The sequence below is a fragment of the Chamaea fasciata genome, unplaced genomic scaffold (assembly GCF_029207755.1).
Source record: "Chamaea fasciata isolate MVZ Bird 193981 ecotype frontalis unplaced genomic scaffold, bChaFas1.0.hap1 SCAF_2, whole genome shotgun sequence".
Classification (NCBI taxonomy): Eukaryota; Metazoa; Chordata; class Aves; order Passeriformes; family Sylviidae; genus Chamaea; species Chamaea fasciata.
The window spans coordinates 46,945,649-46,969,982 of record NW_027094087.1 but is presented as its reverse complement, the minus strand read 5'-3'; the positions used below and the strand labels follow the sequence as shown (position 1 = coordinate 46,969,982).

Here is a 24,334-nt window from a genome sequence, read left to right as displayed (position 1 = left end):
CAGTGTGAGGTAGTAGAAATTCTCAGGGAATTTCTGAGTCCCATGTCATCGGACAGAGTGTGCATTCTGAATAAAAAGATGCTGTTGCTGCAAAGACCTTGCAGTGCACTATTGGCTCCAAGATCTGTTTGCTCCAATATTTATGTGTGCTTAACTTCACACCACTTGAGCAAGCTGGAGACTGACTGCCTAAGTCAGGTGCTTTTACTTTTGAAGAACTGTTGCCTATGGCCTCCATTAATAGCAACCATTAGGTTGTGTGGATACTTCTTTCACTTTATTTTCCAAGCAATATTTCAGTTACAAAATCTAAAAAAACCTCAATGAATTCCCTTGCTTTTAAATGCAGATATAGTTTAATGCTTTTTGATTGATACAATCAATTTGCTTAACTCTTCTCTCTGCTTCACTCAGGCCAGTAACAGGAGACTGGCCAAATAAAATAATTTCCATAGTTTCCTCATAGCAAATTTAAAAACAAAAGTGGTAGACTTGCTCAACAAATGTGCATTTTTTGAAATGTGGGAAGACCAACATCATTAAAAACTCCCTGTTCTGTTTTCTGTTACAATTACTTTGCTTAAAACAACTCTTCCCGTTAATCAACCTTTGGTTAGCTAGCTAGCTTACTAGATATGTAGGTGGAAAGATTCCCTTCTGATGTTCACCCAAACAAGGAAACATAGGAGAGTCAAAGAAATCTGTCTGGGGCAAAAAGCAATGTTCTGGGGTTTTTTAAAGCTTATGCAGACCTATTAAATTTAGAAATGGCAGCCAAAAAAGAGTAGAAGACACAATGCAAAATAAAATTAAAAGCTACTAAAAAAATAGTCTTTCTTAAATGATTGAGAAACTGCTTTTCCAAGGCTATCTTACTGCAGCATATGCTGCTGATCTGTAGCAGTAGTAAACACATTCCCAGGCTGGGCAGCCCCCAGGTGTTCAGTGGATATAGAAGAGCACAGCCCAGTGGGACACTTGTCCTGAAGTGCCCAGCAGCCTCCTTAGCCTCATTTCTACCACCCTGGAGCCATCCTATCCGTGCTGAATTTGTTTCAAGCTGGGTTGTCAGCAGAGGTGTGTGGGGGCAGACAGCAGCAGGGCTTGCTGAGGATCTCCAGAGCCAGGCAGGCTGGGATCCACCTAAAACAGATCAGTTCTGAGGCTGCAGAACAAGCATCTGCATGCCAGGAACGTGCTTGATGTTAATGGTTCTTGACCTGAATCTCTTCAGTAGATTTTGTTTATCTTAAACTGACCTGGCAGAAATTGCCAAGAAAGGCATGTGGGATACTGCTATTGCTCACTGGAAGTACTGGCTTGCTCAGCAGCTGTTCAGTGTTACTTGGGGCCAGTTTCTCTCTCTGGACATTTATATATGGGTAGTTCAAGAGAGATCTTCAGCCTCTGCCCAAGGTTTGACTGGTTGGCCCTTCTGAAACTGCACAGTTGCAACACTGAAATTTTGCCATGGGTGTTTCAATTCTCCCATCACCTTGCTGCCTCCCTCCTCTTGAGCTATCAGTTTTGTTTAGTCTCAAACTGAATGATATATTACTATTTTACAACCCTGCCATCACATCAATCTGTGGTTCTTTGGCTTTCGGTTGCTTTTTTTTTTTTTTTTTTCTGTGCATTTCTTTGCTTGAGGGAGAGAGAAATGTAAGAGTATTATGGAGTTGCTTACAAAAACAAAGTAACTGGGGAAACTGGTACATGATTCTCTGCTCTCCTGACTACAGTGTCAAGACATGAACTCTACTTGGTGGTAAAACCACCTAATGGTGAGATTGGAGATGGAGGACTGAATACATGAAGTATCTGGGAGGAAAAAAAATAGAGGTGTTCCTTGAAACTTCTGCAGAGATACAGAAAGACTGAAACTATCATAATGACAGTGCACGGCCAGACTCTCAGCAGCTTCAGTGAAAGAGGAGGCAGGCCATGTGTGCATAACAGTCTAATTGCATTTCTGCATTGTTTATGTCAGGGTAATAATAAGGGATTGAAAGGCAGAATCATTAGGATGTGCTTGGATAGATGATCAGGGGAAACCAGATTTGGAACATCAGTGAGGTATGTAAAATGAACAAGTAAAGAACAAATGTTAATTGTACTTAATTAGGAATGTACTGAACCACCCGAATTTAATTGTTGGATGTCTGCAAACATTGATGCCCATTAGTTTGTCCACAGTGACTCATTTTGTTCCCCATGCCACCTTCTATTTTCAGGAAGGAAAACTCTGGAGCTGGTATAAGTAGGTCAGATGGCATTAACAAACAGGTAGCTCTAAAATGCCTTTGTTTAATTTGACATCTGGCTGGATCCTCAGCTCTACCTTCACACTAGCTGAGAATCTGGCTGGTGGCTTTTGTGCCTTTGAACCTGTGCTACAAGAAAACCATCTTACAGCAATCTAGTAATGTAAAGGTAATTACTGGTACCCCCAAAATCATACTAGCTATTCCCTTATTTTGGTGTGGTTGGGAAATAGATCAGTGTAAATAAAAGTGAAACTCTGTGGTTTTTAACGTAACCTTAAAAAAATGCAGAGGAACTGTCATGAGTGTACGTTGCAGCAGCAAGGACTTCCAGGCAACTTGAAGCCAAAGGAAAGAGAGGAGTCAAGCAGCATCTGATCTGCTTCAGCCTGAATAATCAATATGCTCAAGGATCTCATTCTGCGCTTCCACTGGGAGTCAGAAGCCAAAGCTTGCTTGTGAATACATTCTTTCCTCTGAGTAGAGCTATATCCTTGTTTTCAGTCACTGTTATGGAATTGTAAAGTACTTTTTAATATTTTGTTTGCAAAATGCCATTTGAATCAGATCTGGCACATTCATATGGTTATATAAGCTTGACAAATACATGCTTTATACCGAGTACAGTTTGCCCCAGTCTGTCTACAGGGTTACACATTGATGAATTTATTCTGCTAGTATAAACTACTTCATTATAGGTCTTAGTCGAATCAGAACCTTAAGCTTTCAAGTTTTGATATTGCTAGTTTCTAAATAATTTTAAATCAAATTAAAAAAAAAATAAAACAAGAAGAATTGTATTATTTATTTTGTCATTGATTAATCTTCAAACATAAGAACTACAGCAAGATCCAGATGGTCAGGGATACTGTGCTTAATATCATGCTTTTATTCTCACTTGCCTATGTTGGGGTTCTTTTCACTTGCTCTTCCTTTTATTTTTTCCCAGTTTCTTTTTTTTCCTTCTTGTTGCCTTCAAAGGGTGGTCTCTTGGCTTTACCATGTGCAGTCGGACACCCAGCCTTAAGGAAAAACACTTAAGGGTCACGTAGATGGTGGGACGTTTCTGCTTGATCTTTTGCTCGGAGTGGCCCAGCCCATAGGAAATAAAGTGTGTGACAGGCTGTGCGTGGGGACTGCACGACGTGAGCGAGGCCCCGCATGCTGGCAGGGTCTGAGCCAGTGGGGTGTCCCAGCCCGTAGCCAGAAGCCTGGTCCTGCACTAGCAGGGGCTCCTGGCCAAAGGAAGGCACCAGGTCAAACTCTGTGTGTGCTTAGGAGTGATTATGAATGGAGTACTATTGCTGGATCAAGTACACCTTTTACAAAAATATACAAACTTTAGTTAGCATCCTCTTTCCTTTTATGTGTATGCCTTTCAAAAAGCCTTTGCAGAAGGCTTTGAACAGGCATGTGAGGTAGGATCGTGCTCAGAAAAAAAAAATCAGTTAAAAAATAGAAAACAGGTTAAGAGGGAACAACCAGTTCTTGCAGCGTAGGGACGTGATCAGTGAAGTTTTTCAGGAGCTGGTACTGGGGTCTATACTTGTCAACATGTTCAGAAATAACCTGGAAAAGGTGGTAAGCAGGTGACAGTGCTTGCTGATAATGACAAGTTATTCTGATTTGTGAGGCTGAGGGGCTGGTTGCAATGAAATGCAGAACTCTAGGAATCTGGGTATCTGAGTGGAAAAGTGGCAGGTGAAATTCACTGAAGATAAATATGCATGATATACACAGGAAAAAAGATCTTACTTTCGTATGTAAAATACATGTTAAAAAGCTGTTGGCTGGTCATCACCACTACAAAGAGGTATCTGAGTGCTGTGATAGATGGGTTTGTTAAAGTGAACATCACCATGAGCAGCTCAAAAAGAAAATCAAATGTTAGGAATTACCAGGAAAGAAATGAAGACCACAGTACAGAACACCATTATAACTCCACAAATTCATAAATTATCAACACCTTTTATGCTATGAGCATTTCTCATCCTTTCATTTCAAAGGATGCAGCCAAACTGAGAGGTAGACCAGGAATAGCATCAAAAAGGATCAAAGGAATTTCAGAGAATGAGAGGAATGTGTGGAGGATGAATGAGGAGGGAGATCAAGACTCTTGCGGACTGAAAGAGATGTGACTTGGGAGCTACAGGATGGAGACTTACAGCCTTGTGAAGGACACACATCTAAGGGTCAGTTGTGTATATCTTTTTCAGTTCCAGAGGTAGGGGCCATTGCATAAAGACAGGAGGAGCAGAATTTGGAACTGAAAAAGGATATAGCTCCTCATGTCGTGGATAGTATATGTGTGAATCTCCTTGCCAGAAGATTTCGGGGGTTTGAAAACTTTCTACAGCCTTGGAAGAGAAGTGTAGAAACAGCCTATATTGCAGGAAGTTCCTGAGTTGATAATAATTGGTGACTGGGGGAGTATTAGAAGGAAATATCTGAAGTTAGTCCCACTCTTACTCATCCCTAACCATCTGCATATGGTCATTGTTGGGACAGGATATGGGGTAGATGGATCCTTGGTCTTACATCCATGCCTGTCAGTATTTTCTCTTCCTGTTTTCCCTCTAATCAACTCCCCTCTCTCCTAAAAAATGTTTCCCTCCATTCTTTCTCATCCCTTCCTTGTTTTCTGCCTGCACTTCAGTCCCTCACTCCAGTGAGCCCAGAGTTGCTCCCAGACCCCTACTGGAAGAGAAGTTGAAAACAATTCATCTTGAAAAACACAACCTCAGTGCATCAACACCTCCTTTGTCTCCTTTGCTAATCACTGGAAAATGGAAAGGGTGAGAGTTGTGCTTCCAGCTTGTCAGCAGGAGGGGCAGTACAAAGGACTGTGTAAATAGGCTGCCGAAGAGTTAATCCTTTCTATAACTAAGAGGACCCAGTTAGGACAGCAAAGGAAAGAGAGGGGAATTTTGACATTCTGAGAAGGAAGGGGTTGTGGGTACATGGATCTTGGAATATTATAGATGTAAGCTTATGTCTAGAAGTTGAGTGAGCTATCAGAAGTGAGTTGTGCAAAGAAAGTAACTTACACGAGAAGGGTCTGAAGAATATCTTGGACTTTATTTATAGGAAACAAATTGGAAATAAAAAAAAAACGAACTGCAAGAGTGGACATTGTATGTAGAGTTTTTGTGGACTTTCTCTTTAGGATTCTGACTGTTCAACAAAATTGCAAGACCCTCTTCCTTGCAGTGCTGCAGACTCTCAAAATCAACCCCTTTTTTTTCCCCTGAAAGAGATTCTAGGTGCTCATGAAAATTTCATGTGATAATTCTATAGTTCCAGCCAACATCCTGCTTCTCTGTGCAGGACATGACTTTTGCTTTTGCCCAGAGAAAGTGGAGGCTGAATCACAGTGGCTTCATGAAGTGAACACAGTTTAGTAAAGCAGGGAAGAGAGCTGTATAACAAGGAAAGTAGGTTTGGCTGAAATATGATTGTTGTATCCTGTGTCCATGAAGAATGCTAAGCAGTGTGAAGCAGAAAATTGAGGATCAAGAAGCAAAATATAATTTTCTGATAAGACGAGTTGAGAAAATTTCAGATAACCTCAGTGTGTGTAGACACCTGAAAAATTACTTCCAAATGCTGTTATGTTCCCTATAACGTAAGTGGCCAGAGATTTCAAGTAATAACAAAGAAATTGGAAGCAAAATGGGTTTTTTTGGTGACCCTCAGCCTAAGCCATCTGCATTTTTTGTTGCAAGTAACTGGTGTTGCAGGGTGCTCAGGTGTGCAGTCATAGAAGTGATTTTTTTTTCCTGTGGAAATCTGAGCATGGGCTGATGAAATACTGAAAGCTAGGGTAGGTAACATTGCTGTTGATCTTTTGAGATAGGTCAGATCAATTAGCTTTCCAGGCAGCAAACTGGAATAGTTAAGGGCAAGTCGTATTGTTTGGAAAGGATGAGTACAAAAGGAAAACACCATCCAGTTATCTGGTTGTATATCAGTAATAGCAAGAAAGGCAATGTGCAGCTATCAAATGCTTCCTTTTTCAATAGAGCCATGGAAGTTCATAGCAAAGCTCTAAATGCCATCTATCCTACTCCTTCCAAAGCTATCCCCCAGGAGAATGAGGCTTTTGGGACATCAGGGACCTGATCCTAAATAAATAAATATAAATAAACAATAAACAATATAAAATATATCCAGTTCCTACCACCTGTAGTTTTCCTCCTAGCTCCACTAATGCACCCATTAGGGAAGGTGTTTGGGATGAGCTCCCAGCTGCAGTTTTGCCAGTATTTCAACTTCTCACTGATTGGTTTTGACCTAGATCAGGAACACCTGGACCCATAGCTTCTTAGGATCATAGAATCACATGCACAGACAAAGCTGGCAGGGGGCCAGCACATGTTCTCCTTCCCCCACTCCCATAAAATGCGTTTTACAAACTGTACATGCTCCCTGCTACTGTTTTTCCTCTCAGTTTCCTGCTTCAGATTGACCCAATATTCCCAAGGACATGTGGCTACACCAGCCTTGTGCTATCAACTGCACAGCGCTGGACACTGAGGCACAGAACAGGCATGGCCCATGCCATTAGGATTTTTTTTTGTAATCTGCACATAAAAAACAGTTCCTATGTATTCTTTACAATTCCAGGAATTTCCAGAGTTCCTGTCTTAATGTTAATGTCATCACCATTGCCTCTTGAAAGATGTAAGTCAGCCCAACTTGAATTTGTAGTAGCATTTCCCTGAAGCTGCTAGGAATTGCTGCCCTAAAAAAAAAAAAAAAAAAAAAAAAAAAAAAAAAAAAAAGATAGCTGCTGAGAAAAGTATGGTGGCTGCCAATAATCACTTTAAAAAATGGGTACTGTTGGTGACAGGATGGTTTCCTCTCCCTCCCAACAAATACTACCCCGGTGAATGAGAGTGTGAGTGAGGCTGCCAGGGGCTTTGCCAAGAGGAATGCTTATAGAGTTGAATGAGACACGAGGTAACGATTGCAATGGCCCCTGGAATCACGCAGGAGGGCTTGGGAGGGAGAAGCTGGGAAGACAAGGAGACAGAAGATGAGTATTTTTCCAGCTGATCTGTGGATTGAGGCTCTTTCACTGGTATTTGTTTTTGCACTGTTTGAACTGAAAACTGCAGTACTGTCTTTGGGATGGGGAAGATGTGTCTGGATGGGCTAGATCTGGAGCTTTCAATCAGAACTGACTGTTGTACTTGGGGTCAAACCATCCTATGAATAACTGGAAAAATTGCTTACCTCAGCTCCCATGCCCTGCTATAAATCACCCAGCAGCTTTTCTTCTGATACCAGTAGTTTCATCGGCAGAACTTTTGCTTGGAGCTGGTTTGTAGTGTGATTTCAGTGAAATACATCAAGATGACATGAAGTACACTCTTACCCTGGAAACTTTTCCCTGTTGATAGTTATAAATACACCATGCTATTGTGCTTGGCATGCTGCATGCTAATAGAAGTGAGGGCTCTGAAACTCATTAGGAAAGGGAGCAGGCCGCGGAGTGGAGCGAGGACAGTGTGAAGCGAAGGTTGATCACCGCAGCCTTGTCCAGAATAGGCCATGGGAGTTTTCTTATCTCGCTTTGGCAGGAGGTGCTGCTAGCTTCCTGTGCGAAATCACGAGCATATGCTGCTTTCCTCTTGTTGTTTGGCTTCCTCCGCTACACAAGACGGTTCCCAGCACTGTGATTATCTTTGCATCTTCAAACATGGCACACTCTGCTTCCTCAAGGGCTTGATGTATTCTCGAGTAGCAGGCTGGCTCCCCTCCCCCCCGCTACTTCTCCAGGGTCCCACGGGTGCCAGCTCTGCACATCACAGACTTTTTATAAAGCTGGACTTACTTCTGGTTGCATAAACCACCCCCAGCCTCTCCAAATTCGTGTAGATTCCCAAAGCTCGGGCAATGAACGGGCCTGACAGCAGAACTCACCCTGCCACAGGCACAGCCACTCTCACTCCTCTTTCCCCCTGTGCTGGGCTTCTCTGAGAACCTTACAGAGAATTAATGGCTCCTGACTTTACAAAAGAACAGCCTTTTTCTCAGGCTCTTGACAGAAAGGCCGATGCGTGCCTGTGTGGGTGCACACCTGCAAACGTGCATGCCAGCACGCATGCAGGCACATGGGAAAAACTACTTAGAGTGAGATTAACCTGAGTGCTCTGCTTCTACCAGCGCCCCACTAAGGCAGCAGAGTCTGATTACCTCGCTCTGGGGTTGCGTAACTTTTATAAACTTAGGTTTGTACACACCCCCGTTAGCATTTGCTGTGTGGGATCTCTACACAGAGATATAGAGTGCAACAGGCAGAGTTGCACCCACAAAGTAGAAGCATGAAAGGGTCTGCAGGGACACAGGTGAAAGAAATGCGTAGAAATGTGCTGGCGGATATCAGCTTGTTAATCAATCCCTGCGCACATTGTGTGCTCCTTCATTAACCCGGCAGTAACCCTGCTGTAAGATTTCCTGAAGATGCAAAGCACCGAGGCTCATCCCACAACAAAACATTTCAGGAATTCATGTACTTTGGAGATATCTGGAGTAAGATTCAAATATCTAAAACCAGTGGGATTTCCCTGCAAACACAGACAGCTCTTGCTAAAAATGCAATGCCCTTGTTATTTTACTGAGTGGGTAGTTTGAAGAAATTGGTAATTTCCTTGAAATCAGAAAAATATGTAGTTGATGTTATGTGAGGACATGCTATGAAACATCAATCGAGTTAACAGGAAGATGATTGCCTATTTTGATTCCAGCCAGCATAGATTTTTGTGTTTTCAATTTTCCCTCTTTCTCTCCAAGCATCTGTGCTTAACACAAACATTTGGTTTGATGATTACATCTAAGTTCAGCAGAACCTTTTCTGTTTCTGTTACAAAATACTCATTGTTAGAAGCTGAGGTCAGGTTAAGAGGCAGGATTTCTGACTAATTTTTCCCTTCCCCATCTCTAGCTGATGCTGTTGGCTTAGGCAGCATCTTTCACTTGGCACCCCTGGCAGCAGTAAGAGGTGGGATGACTTGGAGTAGCCAGCTCAGGATAGTGGACACAACTCGTGTGTTGTCCCTGAGCTATTTTAGTGTACTTGAGGTTAAAGTGAAGGAATTTGGCAGCTCATGAGAGGAAGCATCTGGTTCTGCATCCAAAGGGATGAGTCTGAATCTTGTCCTAGACTCAGCCTGGCAGCCGTGCTGCAACTGATCCGTAAACGTTTGCTGATCCAGCAGTCAGTGGAGCTGACATTGTGTGTACAACAGTACTCACACCTCCAGCTGTGTGCTGTTGGATGTAGTATTCTCAGCTTGATTGTGAGCCCTTTTTCACTAAAACCATGGCCAACAGCTATGAAGTGTATTCAGTTTTCTACTCTAATTGCATTAACATTGTAATCTCCAGTTTGGATATGGAATAGAATGTGACGTCGGTAGAGTTCACATGTGTGCCTCCAGGGCTAATCTAGCACTTTACATGTGTTTTTCTTGTTGTTGTGATGTTATTGTAGTTATGATGGTGGTTTGCATTCTGGTACTAATGAGTAATCAGCACCTTATTGTGCTAAGCATCAACAAAGACATAAGACTGTCCTCATCCCTAAGACATGGCCAACTAAATATATACAGTCTTTTTAAGGCATTGTGAGGAAGAGTGTAATAATAGCAACTGAGTCTGGAGGCTCCAGAGCTGTAAGAAAGGAAATTGGAGATGCTTTTCAGAGAAGCAGCAGCTTCTGAATATGCATTATGCCTTCTTGCTGTCCTTTACCAAAATATATCTAAGGACTTCCATGGTAAAGAGTACAAAATTTCGGCACTGTAAAAAGAAACATAAATGCATTCTGTGGGGATAATAAAAAAAAAATAAATTAGGTGGCACCTTTTAATACAGGTGAAGTGGGATTTTGGTATCTCTATTTTTCTGTACAGATTGCATCCAGTCACAAATGTGCTTTTGATGCCTGGCATCACAAATTAAGTTTTGATATCTTCTATGGCATGAAAATGTTACCACCTTAGCCAGATTATCATGCCTTCTGTGTTTTATTCTTGTTACAGAACCAGACTTCTTAAAGCCTAAAATGTGAAAAGTAACAGGCATCTACCTTTCTGAATACTTTCAACCATTTTTCCCCATCTGAATGCAACAGGTGCCCCTATTAATGTACCTGTCTTTCATTCACCCTAGCCTCAACAGTAATATATTAGAAGTTGGCTTTTAAACCACGGTCTGAAAGAAGTGGTTGTGTAGATAGGGTTTTCCTGCCATGATCTTCCTCCTTGTCCTCTCTCCATACATGAATCTCCATTGCCTTCTCCTGGGTTTTCGGGTTTTTTCTTTTTTTCTTGTCTTTTTGACACACTGATCCTTTCAGTGCACATTGTGAAATTTGGGCAGCACAAGTTAGTTTCCATATCATTATTTTTTAAGCTGTAATGTCTGCTAAGTCATTGGCCAGTTTGACGCAAAGCTGCACAATTAAAAACAATCATGCAAAGTTGGTGTACCACTGGTTTTCTAAACAACACAAAGTTTACAGTGCAAAACAAACTGCACAGTTGGCTGAAGGGAAATGGACCTCAATCCTTTGGTCAGGATTGCATCATATTCTGTTTTTCAGTCACTGGGCTTTAAAGTTCATTTCTCCAAACAGCTGTTATACAAGTCAGAACTATTTGATTACAGACACTACAGCTATTATCCTTCAAATCCAAGGAACACAGTGTATTTGAAAGGACCTCATCAAGCTGAAGGGTTAATCTCTACCAATGACACTGGAATTGAACAAGCAACAACTAAATTCTGGATGAAAAACTGAACTAGATATTCTCAAAGAAGAACAGGGTCAGGGAGCACTTAAGAAGCATTCCACCGTGTTTTTTTCCATGTGTACCAAATCAGACTTCAAGAAACAAATTAGTTCTACCGTGACCACACCTGAACGTTCTGACTATAAGCCAATTTGTTGCATAAGGCAAAAACATTTTTTCTCTGGGTCTTCTATTCATTAAGATGTATTTGATTTTCTTCCAGTTAAATTGTCACTTAAATCCCTTTGTCATTTGGGTATAGTTTTGTTTAACTTCATTTTGTTCATTTGCAGGATTATGCCTGTTTTTACTGCATGTCTTTTAATCGTCGAACGTCAGTGTTAATATCTTACTGTTTTGTAAACTGAACTAAAAAAATATTCAGAAATGAAAACCAGCATAATATTTTGTTAAAACAAAACAGACTAAAAGAGCATCCAATGAATTGTGGAATCTTGAAACGAATACAATTTGTCTTGAGTTAAAGGCTTAAAATAGTATGAACTCATGTTTTGGCAATGTCTGAAAACAGGAGCATTGGAAATGAGATGTCAGTCTTGTACAGCCCTGTATTTAGGCTCTGACTGTAAATTCTGTCCTCACAGTTTGCCGTGGGTTAAATGTCAACATTGGCTCTAGAGAGCTAATATTCAAGTAGTGGCTGTGGAAGTGAATCCAATTACCAGGCTCCAAACCTCAAGATTTAATGAAAAGCAATTATACTTTCCTGGTCATCACAACACCTGCAGTTTTCCTGACCAATCACTGTTTTCAAAACAACTGTTTTGTCTTACGTGTTGAATTTCTATCACCAAATCAATACCATTTCAATTTTTGTTGTCTTTAGGAACGGATTTTGTTTTTACACTGAAGGATCTTTCATCCTGAAAGCTGACAGCGACGTAGGAAACAGGATCCAGAGCATCACTGAGAGAATGGCTGTGATAGAGGGCAAAAATAAGGTATGATTCCTAGGAGCAAATAATCTTTCTGTGGGACAGCATGTTTTGAAAAAGCACTGTAAGATGCTATCAAGGTAACAGAGAAGCCAGCATTTTTATATTGTTTAGATTTGAGGACCTACATACATACAGATAGATTCATACTTGGAATTTTCTGCTGAGAAGATCTTTTTCTGGAGGCAGTCATATTAAGGTAAGTGACATGCCAAGAGAGTATATCAGTGGGATTCACTATACCTGCTCTCTTATTCATGGTCTGAAGTATCTTGGGGTACCTCAGAAGCAGGGGGCAGGGTTCCAGTCCATCTTTGCCTCATTTTGTGCAATTGCACAATTTCATGTTGTTTTTCCTATGAGAATTAAAGTATTTACTCTCATTAGTTAGTTTATTCACAGATGTGGTCCTGGATGATTAGATGGCCAAGTCTTTCTTGGAATAAGTTCTAAAGAGCCAAAAGAATCCATATTATGGAAACAAAGTTTAAGAGAGGTCTCAGTCAGACACAGCAAGATGGGACTTATTCCAGCAGTGTCAACCATCTAAATTTAGGTGTTAGTCCAAGTCAAGCATCCCTTTATGGGTCATGGGGAGATGCAGATAATTCTGAAGGGTGTGTGGGCCTGTAGTCTGTTGGCATCTAATGTGGAAGAGAAAGCCTATGAGATTAACCTGCTGAAGGCTAAGGAGGCCTGTCTGTCAGTTAAAGATTCAAATCAAGGATACCCTAGATCAACTGCACTTCCCTGGGACAGACATGAGACTGATTTGATGTGTTTGGGTGGCCTGTGCTACAGAACAGCTCAGGTGCCATGACACTGTCACAGACTGTGTTTCCACAGGCTAGTTTGGTTTGTGGCAGTAATAGCTAAAGACATTATAAATTTTAAAGCCTATTTTACTCTGGGCCTTTCATTTTTAATGACTCCAAAATGCTTTTTGTAATCCTAAGGGCACTGGGGTTATAGGTCTCTTTTCCTTGATGGCTGCCTTCAGTTTCCTGCATATAAAAATCGGTATAAACTGTAGTTATTCTCATGTCAAGGCCCTTTCACACACCACAGAATAAATAGAGTTTTACGTGCAGCCAAGAATCAGATCTGGGACTGCATTTTCTCCAGCTGTTATATTATTTAGAAAGTATGACAGGTGTTCATGGCACCATTCCAGCTTGTGGGAACAGGCTGGATCCCAGTGAGGCATTTGCTCTATTTAACTGACCAGCTCCACATGCTTAAAGATCAAGGCAAAGATGGGAGCAAACAGTTTCCTAGGGTACACTCTCATAGGAAAGCACATGAAAAACGAAACATAAGGAGGGATTTAAAAGAGGAAAGGGAAATCATTTCAGGCACAGGAGGACACAGTCTATTCCACAGGGGGAATGATGAACAAGATGATGAGAATCAATTCTTTTCCAGCAGTCATACCCGTGCTATGGGTGCAGTCCTACCTGTTCAAAGGGTGCAGAAGGAGCTGTCTAATGACCATATCTCATTCTCCTTGTGTACCATGCATTTGGAGACAGTGGAAGAGGAGTGGCTAAAATATCAAAGCAACTTCCAGTTAACAGCAAATAAATTCCTCCCTGGAGGAGGATGCTAATAATGGGTCATTTCGGCAGAACTGCAAGTCTTTGGCAAGCAGCCCTTTTTAAAAATGTGCCCAGAAATGAGCCAAGGAATGGTCTTTGCACGGAATGATTTGCAGTAAAACTTACTGGTCCTCCCTGGCATTCCTTGTCTTTTTGCTCTCTAGTTCAGCTAAGAAAGGTCTACCTTGCTTTGCTTTATTCCTCCTGGTCCTTCTGGGGAGGGGGAGGTTAGTGAAACAATGTCTGTACTCACCTTTTTCACAGCTTTTCTAAAGTTTCTCTATTTCTGCTGCTTTTCTGTAGCACAGCTGGACTGCTATTGTAAGTAAAAAAATGCTCTCTAAGCCCAGGCTCCTGGCCAAGCTGAGAGTTGCATGATTAGTGCACACACAGCTGCTCTAGAGCATCCAGGATTGTTCTTTTAAATCCATGGGAGTCCAGGGCTTTTCACTCTTGCAGCCCAAGACTCACTCTCAGTCTCCCTGAGCAAACTCAAAGAGACAGTTCAGACAGAACCCTTGCCCATCGGCAGCGATATTGTCGGAGTGTTAATAGCACTGAGCCCACTGAATGCAGCACGTCATCACAAGTGTCTGTCTCTGATGGACTGCTACTGTGGGCAGTTCTTTTCCTGCAAGCAGCTGTGAACAGCTCTCCAAGGCACTCCCGCATCGGTGGTGCCCTGCTAAATAAACAGTGTCTACCCCACTTCCACATCCCAACACAGCAAGAGTGGTAAAAAACAATCTCAGAGCTCAATGGAAACAACAAAGATGTAGGAGACAAAGAGGTAGGAAATGAATGAAGAAACTCACAAAGTTTCACATTTGGGTTACCATGAAAGGAGAAATGCGTGTGGTCACAGGATGAGATTATTGTTAGCAAGAGAAGAGATGAACAAGGAATGATCAACGGGTTTCTTTAGCAATGAAGGTAGCTGTTTTCACCTTCCTAAAGACATCTTGCCATTTCCATGTGTTTCCTGTATGTGCAACATCTAAGTGCCTCCAGTCTGGCTTTTTGCTGTTGTAGGTTGTTTGTCTGTGGTTATCAAGGTAGCCACAAGTATATTTTAAAGATAGAAAAACCTCAAGCCCTGTGCCTGTGCAGTTAAAGCAATGCAGGAAGCCTGCACTACATTATTCTTTGATGACAGAGAAACCGTGACAACTGTTTTAGTAACATTTCCGCTAAAGCTTCTCTAAGCGGACATTGAGAAACTCGAGTGGTACAATGGAAGAACTTCGTAACATAAGCCATAATACTTAATCATGAGACAACTCTTGAAGTGATTTGATTCCCCCACCCAATGTTTTCATTCTCGTTTTGTTGGACATTTCAGCGACTTCCTACAAAGTTGCGCTATTCTTAGGCCTGTCGTGTAAACAGGTCACAGACACTCTCCTGCCGTTCGTCTACTAACACCCATCACTTCTCAGTGTTCCCAGTCAAGGCTGACTGCCGTGTCTAACTGAGGGCCAACGTTGATTATTATTCTTAGGGTGGTCAGTGTTCATTACAATGTCAGTCTGTGAATGACCTGCAATAATGAGGTACAAAGAGCTGGTGCGTTCATTGTGCTGGGGTGTGCAATTGGTAGCAGTGCATGCATTCAGTGTGTTCTGCCCCGGTTCTGCAGGCACACACTGGCTTGTCAACAGCTTTGAAAGCACTTGGTACTCCTTGTGCAGGGCTACAAGGGACAGGGCGCTATAGGAGAAGTCAACAAGGATCCTGGGCATGCTGCATGTGCAAAAGACCACTAAGAAGGCAAGTTCAGGTGAGGGAAAGCAAAAAGTGTGGGCCAAGAAGAAAGGATTAAAAATCCAGGGGAAGGAGACAGTAGACAGGAGGCAGCTGAGTACAAGGAAAAGTTGGAGACCATGAGACAAATCCCTCTTGTTTTTGGGAACTAACCTATTGAGAACCTGAAATGGAACAAAATGTCCCTGACTAGCTCATGCCTCTGCTGCTAGCAAATGTTGGAGTACAGCCGAACAATAGCAGGTACCATGAAAGCTGTATCTGTGTCACAGGGTATGCCTCCAGGTATTGTGTATAAAGGGCAGAAATGCATGAAGTTGGAGCTTACCATGTGTATATGTGGGTGTGCCTGTGTGTGTGTGTGTAAAAGTATATAAATATATATATATGTATGTATGTATGGTTTTGTTTTCCACTGCATGAATACCTAACAGACACAGGTTTTTAGTGGTTCCAGCACTTGAAAATGACAAACTCACTTGACTTCGTGGAGAATGGAAAGTAATGGCCCTGTAACCTGATTCTGTAAGACAAAATTTAGACTCACACTTGTGTATTTCTGGTTTGTCTGGCAAAGATGGGTCAGCCTGACTGGTGGTAGTATGAAGAAGCGTAACCCTCCGAAGTGGGGTGCTAGATAGTCAGAAGAGTCAATCCTTCCTGGACATGCCATGATAAGGGCAATTATGCAGAATAGAAGGGTTCCATCTCTCCTTGGCATCTTCTATGCCAAGCCCTAAACATCTACCTCTCTTCCAAGTTCCCACCTTACTGATGAGATGAAGAAGCATGTGCATTGTCTGTTCTCAGTCCTGACACATGCCAGTTGTCTGGCCAGCACATCTGTGCAGATTGGCCATCTGGAACCCAAAGAGGAAGAGAAAGCTTTTTAGCTCACTACAGCAGCATTTTGATCTTTCTCCTCTACCCAACATCTGGTTTTCATGAAATGTATGAGATCTCATGAGCTTTGAGTTGTCAATAAGTTTTGGTTGAAACTGGACAATGGATTGAAAAATTACTAAGCACTTGGGAGAGAAGAGGATTCTGGCAGACAGATGGACAGGCTGGCAGACAGATGAACATATGGACAGTGTGATCTTCCTCAGAACCCAGGCTAAAGATAGCAGTGGGAGCGCCACTGGCCTTTCTTCAGTACATTGTAACTTCTCCTGGAGCCTTCCCGAGTGCTACTAGAATTGCTGTCAACACTTTTAAGTCAATCTTTGGGACGTACCAGCAGAGCCAAGCCCTTGGTGAGATTAAAACCAGCAGAACTTGGGGCTTGCTGCTGCTGAGCTGTGGGACAGCACGGGATGCAGAGGGAAAACACAGCTCTGCTTGATATACAGCAGCAACTCATAGACATTCTTCTGTCTGACCCCAGGGGAAAGTGGGTGCTCTCAGGCACATACTCATGTCTTCCTGTTGTGGATAGTTTGGTGTTTCTGCCATGGTGGTCCTGAAGGTGAAACGTGTTGACCAGATGTTTTGCACTGAAGCTCTTTGCCAACATGTGAGGCATGCTGATCATAAGTCTTTGGCACAAACAGACCAATCCAGCAGTGCGCTACCAATATTTAGATATGGATCTTCCTAAATGATATTCCTTTAGACAGAGATAAATCCAAGGGTATAAAGAGAGCATATTTTCATTAATTCCCCCCCCCCCTTTTTTTTTAAACCAATAGTTCTTCTTAAAAGCATAACTAGAAGGGAACTGGCAATAATTGACAGGCTTGCACTACATGCTCTACGTCAAAAGGGCAGTATTTTGCTTTTTAAATACATGGACTGTCTCAAGAAATCAGGGCAGCTATCTCTGAACAGAGCAAGTTCATGTCAGTGTCTGCAGAGGCCTTCTGGGAGTCACGTAAGAGCCAGGTTGCCAAACATTTTCTGAAAACTTCTTTTCCTTCTCTGCCATCAGCTGGAGCACTGGGAACACTCTATCTCAGCCACTCTGAGACAAGAGAAATTTGAGCACACCCTCCAGGGGAAAGACCAGCCCACCATGGCTCCAAGTGCAATGATCGTGTCAGCTGCTTTGCATTCTCTTTGCCTCCCCAGTCTTTTCCTCATCAGTTTCCACCACAAACAAATCTGTAAATTCCTCTTCCATCTCTTAGGATTTTTGCCTTATGCCTTTTTTATTTGCCCAGCAAATCAGCAGCAGTATGGGACTTACTTCCCTAGCCCCTGGCTTTGAGATGAGCCTGTAACATGGTGCTTCAGCCGAGATGATGGGAGTAGAAATAAGGCATAAAGGGCCAAACCTTTGGTGGTAAATGGGGTTTGTGGACAGATGATGCTCAAGATATTGAGCATGCCAGGAGAGATTTGCCTGTTCTGTCTGATCATGCCAGCTCAATTTAGATTTTCTGTATATAATGTAGTTGCAAATCCAGGGTCTGAAACTCCCTGTTGTGATGCCAGATGATACAAAATTGCAAGAACTTTTGCTTCTTTTGCAGCAATAGCTGTACAGAGCGACCATGCTGCACAAACTGGTCTCAAACAGCCGTAGTTTCTCCATAAACAACATGCCAGGCTTTGTTTTGTACACACTGCTGCTCTGGTGGGTTTTGGCTGGCATCCACAATGAAAAACACAGACTGCACCACTGGAGGGCTCACAAACTATTTAAAGAGATGTTATCTTATCCTTGTGACTAATTTATAAGCTAAAAGATTTATACAGAGACGTGTTGTCTCTAAAATATTCTGTTCTGTTGCAAAGTCAGTCTTGGCCTCCTCCTAGACATCGTGGCTTTCTCTGCCTTAGTCGAGTAAACATACCAGCGTGTGCTCTCTGGCACTAAAGCCTCCTGTGTTCACAGCATTTATTTCCCTTGCCTTCCAAAGAGCCATTGCTTGCATGGGAGTTGCCTGTTGGAAGTGATCCTTGGCCCATGCTAAAGAAGTATTTGGGACAGTGAAAGTTGTTCAAAACCAAAACGCTGCTGGGGGGAAAAGCTGGCAGTTTAAATCACTGACTTTCAATGCCAATGAATGTTCTCTCAGGCAATTTAATACACAAGAAGAGGCATCATCTGTAAGTCATTGCAGTCATACTGCTTTAACATAACTCTGTGCACCATCCTCAGTGTGATAAAAGTAATAATCTCATCTCAGTGGGCTGAAGCAGTGAAACTAAAGATAATATGCACAATTTTCCATTAAAAAGTAATACCTAATGAGACAAGGACAAAACGCAGTCTGATACTTCCCAAAACTTTTCAAACCTTTGGAGCAGTTGAGGTAGGAATAGCTGGCATGTGTTTTTCAGGCTCAGAAATGCTCTGCCTCTGTGTATAGTAAAGGCAGGTGTTCTGGAGTCCGAGGAGTGCCAGAGCTTCAGTCTCCTTCACTGTACGTGTTAGGTCACGGTTGCTTCCTGGGGAAAGTTGCTGTGAGGTAATACCAACTAAGAGAAAAAAGGCCATTTTTTGGTGGAAAGTCTGGGAAGGCAGAAGCAGTTTTTAACCACCCACATTAGCCTTCTGTGGTAGACATTGTGGGACTTCCTTCTGGTCTGAGTAAGTGTTGATAAAACAGATGCAGGAATCCTGGTGCTGAGCTCTGTGTCCACACTTTAAAAAATTATGTTTAGAACCTGGAAGAAATTCAAAGAGGATGATAAAGTATGGACAGGGCTGGGTCCACCCTTTATATTTAGAAATTTGTAGAGGTCAGCCTACTGAATTTAGCAAAACAGGATGATTTTTTTCTAAGGGCTGTAATTATCTATCTGGTATTACTGATCCTCTTTCATCTCACAGAAGATCCAGAAAGGTAGCTTATAAGAATTATAGCTAGAAATATTATGTATTGTGTTAGCAGACAGGTAGTTGGCCACTGAGACAATTTAACAGGGTAGAGGTGCTGTTAGCATTACTTGTAGTGAATTTACCATACTGAAGTCTTCCCCCCCCCAAAAAAGTCCAAACCAAATTATTTGCTTCAACAGTGTTTACTTGAGTAGTAGAAAAAGTAATAGACTCTTTCTACTAAAGAATGATTTTGGGAAACCAGATGATCTATGTCATTTAGGGACTCAACAGAAGTTTGGGAGTAGCTATGGATTCTCCCAGCAAGAGACAAAAGTGCAAATGTTCAGTAGTGTTTATGTGAAAAATGTAGATAACTGGTCCTTATTTATTACTGCCTCACCCTCTTGTGCTTGTCTCTGAACTCCAGCAATCAAGCAGGCTTGAAAGAATGTATTAATTGCACAGAACTTATTTTTAAGATTTTTAGAAAAGCCAAACAATTCCAAACAGTGGAATCTGAAGCCCCACAATTTCCTTTCATCACCGTCGCAGCTCTGCCTGTAACTCCAGCCAAACCATGTTTAACAGAACAAGTAAAATGGCAACAGAAGGACAGAAAATTAAGCTACCAAGTTGTAACTGGGAGCGCATTACACTGATGATGTCCATGTCCACACCTCATGTCTCAGCTTCATAACAGAATGACACATCACGTGTTTCTGCATAACTTTCCTCTTTAGCTTAGTGCTCAAGCCATTAGACCATGGCTTTCCATCACCCTAAAAGTATAACTCTTATTATTACAGTAGTTTTTATATTTCCAAGGGCACATTAGGTGGTTTTGGCCCCTGGCCTTTCAAGGTCTTATCTTTCAAGTCCTGTAACTCTGAGAAAATATTTAGTGTGCTGGACCTCTTAAGATGACGATAGAATATAACATAAATTAAATGGACATATTATTATTAAATAATAGAAATATTAATTAAGTCTAAGAATCTAAAATAGAACAAAAGAAGATGGGTAAACATCTTTTTTATTGCTGTTCTGTCTCACCTGACACAGATGTGGGAAAATAAAAGAAATCAAATTTGTTTAGTGCCAAATGGAGTTACTTCTTTCCCCCAGGATTATCCAAATGCCTGAGGCATGCTTCACCTATTCCCTTTGCAGTCTGGTTCTCCTACAGGCTGCTTATCTCCTTGTGTGAAACACATTGTGTCGTGCTTCACGTCTTGGAGCTTACCATTACATCACCAGCGAGAGATAAATCAATCTGAAGGATACATTCAAACATTTTTGGTCATGATGACTTTGATGATATAAGGGTCACCCAAGGAGCTTGTTTCCTGTTATTCTTCTATCCTTTGCAAAACTGTACATGGTGACATCTCCTTTAAATAGCCCCAGAGGTGCCCATCACTGAACGAATGGAAAGAGTGGATCATGGGACTGCCAGTTGTGACTTAGGAGAAAGAGAAGGCAAGCTTTAACTGAGTTCTTGAGCCAACAAGAACTAAACTTCATCTTTCTTTTGCAGACTGCTAGCACTCTCGTTGTAGCTGAAGCCAAATCCTCAGGAATCTACAGCTGTGTGGCATCCAATAAAGTGGGAAAATCAGAAAGAAATGTCAGTTTTATTGTAACAGGTAAGATCTACTCCTCCATAGAGTCAAACATGTTTCCTGATCCTGGAATTATAACAGTTGGGCTGCTGTGGCTTTTTAATATACCACGGTTTTGGAATTGCTGTAAGATATGCACTTGTAAGCTCATACCTTGCTTTTGGGTGATGCTGGTAGGTTGCACAGCAACAGGTTTGGATTTCTAGGGACAACAAATTGGTGAATGACTCATTCCTCCCTCAAGTATCCAGCATGACACAAATTACTCACAAATACAGCAGCGAGTAATTCCCCATTTTGGTTCATCTCTGCAGTCATTTCATACATGAAATTTTAGTGTATTTTCATCCACCAAGTAAGCCAGTTTCACATATGACATTGATGTGTCTACAGCCTCGCTCTGTTGCCCATCAGGATATCTCACAACACAGTGTCTACAACAGTGCCAGTGTCTGCAGACAGCACGGTGCTAGAGATATCTGGGGTACCCCTCACAGATCTCAGGGACAATGGCAATTTATAGGTGGAAAAGTGTCAGGATACAGACTACAGAGTTTTGTTTCCTCTTCTGAGAAAGCCTGGAATGTCATTTGCTCCATTGCACTGAGAACTCTTACATTATCTTCACATTTGAGTATGCTTTCTGTTATTTTTGCATTAGGAGATGTGTTTGGAGTTTTCACAAACAAATTACTTAATGTTTTACTTCAGGAATCACTGAAAAAAGCCCACAATGTGTTTTTGGGAATAACTGCTGCCTTATTCAGCAACATAAAGTCTACACATGCAATTCCAAAGGATTTTTTCTGTCAAAAGTTTTGTTTTGTTTATAAGGAGGAGTTTTGTAAACTTAGGCTGTTGGCAGTTTTCAGGGTAGATCATTAAAGAAATGTAATTCATTCGAAAATATGAGAAAATGCAAAAAGACTAAAATATTTAGATGCTTTAATCCCCAAAACATAATCTCTGGGGGTTTTATGTTGTTAATCTCTTGCTTGTAATTCTGATGAGTGATTTTAGTGAAACTCATTCTATTTCTATTCTGGGAGATATCAAAAGAGAATGGACACACACTCACTAGATCTGGTTAAAGAAAGAAAAAAAAAAAAAAAGAAAAAGCTACTTCAAAAAATATTCCCCCTCCCAAACTCTGTACTTTTAAAATATTCTGACTAGCTGAATCATAGAATACCAAGTTGGAAGGAGCCTCAAGGATCATCTGGTCCGACCTGTCTTGGGAAAAGCACAGCATCTTGTCCAGATGGATCTTAAAAGTGCCCAACATTGGGGAATCCACCATTTCCCTGGGGAGATTATTCCAGTGACTGATTGTCCACATCATGAAAAATTTCTTCTTGTGCCCTATCAGAATCTCCCCAGGAGTAACTTGTACCCGTTACCCTCATGTTTTCCATGTGTGTCCTGGTAAACTAGGAGTCTCCAGCTTCTTTGTAGCCACCCTTTAAATACTGGAACATGTTGATAAGGTCTCCCCTAAGCCTTTCCTCAAGGCTGAACAAACCCAGTAGTCTCAGTCTCTCCTCATATGGCAGACTTCCCAGTCCTTTGATCATCTTTGTGGCACCTCCCTGGACCCTTTCCAGACTTTCCACATCTGTTTGCATAGAGGGGACTCAAACTGAATGCAATTTTCTGGATGTGGCCTGACAAGTTCTGAGTAGAGTATAATGATTTCTTTATCTCTGCTGGGGATGCCCTTGCTGGTGCCACCCAGCAGCCTGTTGACTTTTTTTTACCACAGCAACACCCTGTTCATTCATGCTGAGCCTGTTGTCCACCACAGGTCCCTTTCCACAGAGCTCGTCCCCAGCTGAGTTAAGTTCTGTTGATCCAGATGAACTGGTTTTGTGTTTCCAGGGGAGTCTGCTTTCCTCTAACTAGTAAAAGAGAAGAAAAGATAGCTTGGGCACCAACACCTTTCTCTGGCATCTCCAGGATTTTGTAGCCTTCCTTGAATTGGCCCGAATTCCATCTGGCTTCCATCTGGCTTCCATCCAGCTTACGGTATCACTCCTGCCCACACATCAGAATAGCAATGAGTAGTAGTCAGTGCTCTTGACAAGTTGTGGCACTATCTCACCAAGATTTCAGGCCTTAGCTACCAGAAGGCAGCATAACTCCCTGTTGTGCCAGCACATGGTCACCACTGCAAGCACTTGTCATTTTTTTTTTAGGTATCCACTGTTGTGCTGCTCATACAGTTTCACCTGGCAGACTTTGTTTGTGGGTGTCTACAGCTGTTAAAGCTCCATGCCATAACACACTTTCACATTTAGACAGGGATAGTTATCTACAAATACAGAAAATTGGTAAGAAGCATGAGAAGTGTGCACAGATAAGTAACACATAGGCAGGTTGTTTGTTCAAGTACAGAAAAAGAAAAATATCTCTATGTTCTATTAATGGAAGTGACAAGAACATTTGCCACCTTGAAGATGACTCTTGTCTCCACTCTCAGTTTTGCTTTCATCCCTATCCTCACATCGTGTGTGTTTGGACAGAAAGCTGAGCACCACATAGTTCTCCATAAATTAACATGTCAATGATAGTTTCATCTTTGTGTGGGTACTTCATATGAAACTTTGAGAAGTCACTGAGAATCATTCACCGAGAATACTGCTCTTTCAATGTGCAAGATGCTGAATTTGGTCTTCTCTAACTCTTACTCCTCAGTTTTTGCAATATGACATGGATGATCCTGAAACCAAATGGAGCTGTACTTTGATGGACTTATTCACTGTATCCAAATCTCCCTTTCAAAGTTTTGATGGTGGTTTCAAGTATTTTAGTGCAGTGACATGAAGGAGTTCTTTTCCTACTTAGACCTAACATTCTCACATTTCAACCAAGAATGGAAGGAAATCTTTCTCCTGGACACTAAAGTTGCATGATAACATGCGGAATGTTATGGCTTTCCTTTGAAGAATCTTATATTGGCTGATGTTCAGAAAGAGGAGTGTCAGCTTTATGATGGCTTGGAAATTCTTAACATCTTGACTGGTGGCAAACATTCTTCATAGGGTAGTGAAGTTGAAATGCATTTGTCCTATGAGTTTCTAGAGTTGAGCACTTCAGTTGTGAGGCATGGAAAGTCCTGATCATCCTCTGACACTCAGTTGCATTGATTGAAAGCAGTATAAACAGTACTGTTTGTCGTTCCTACAAAAATCCAATTATGCTCACCATAATTCTCCTCCATCAGGCTGAGACCAAACTGGTGTGGCTGGGCACAGCCTGTGTTTCACGTCAAGAAACAAACTTGTCCAGAATGTGCTGAAAAATGCACTGAGGGAGTAAAAACCTGCGAGCCGTAAATGCTGATGGATGTGAACAGGACACTGCAAAGTATTTCCTTCTGATGAGTCCAAAACCAATACTTCAGGTTTTGTGTGACAGCTTAGGGCTAGCTTATCTTATGTTGTTGAGTCTGCTGGCGCCATTTGAAGTCAGCCTGAGCCACACAAAAGTGTCTAAAAGTAAGAAAAGTGTCTCAGCAGGAGGGGATGATTCCTCGTAGGAAAAGGAGCTGCTGCCCT

At 41.8% G+C, this 24,334-nt stretch overlaps 1 protein-coding gene across 1 annotated transcript in view; it reads left to right on the top strand.

The window, feature by feature from the left end:
* Positions 1-24,334, top strand: part of FLT1 (fms related receptor tyrosine kinase 1) — a 108,695-nt gene that overhangs the window by 39,965 nt on the left and 44,396 nt on the right. The window contains exons 11-12 of the mRNA XM_066175934.1: positions 11,913-12,027; positions 20,693-20,801. Coding sequence (XP_066032031.1) covers positions 11,913-12,027; positions 20,693-20,801 — 224 coding nt within the window. The remainder of the gene's footprint in view (positions 1-11,912; positions 12,028-20,692; positions 20,802-24,334) is intronic.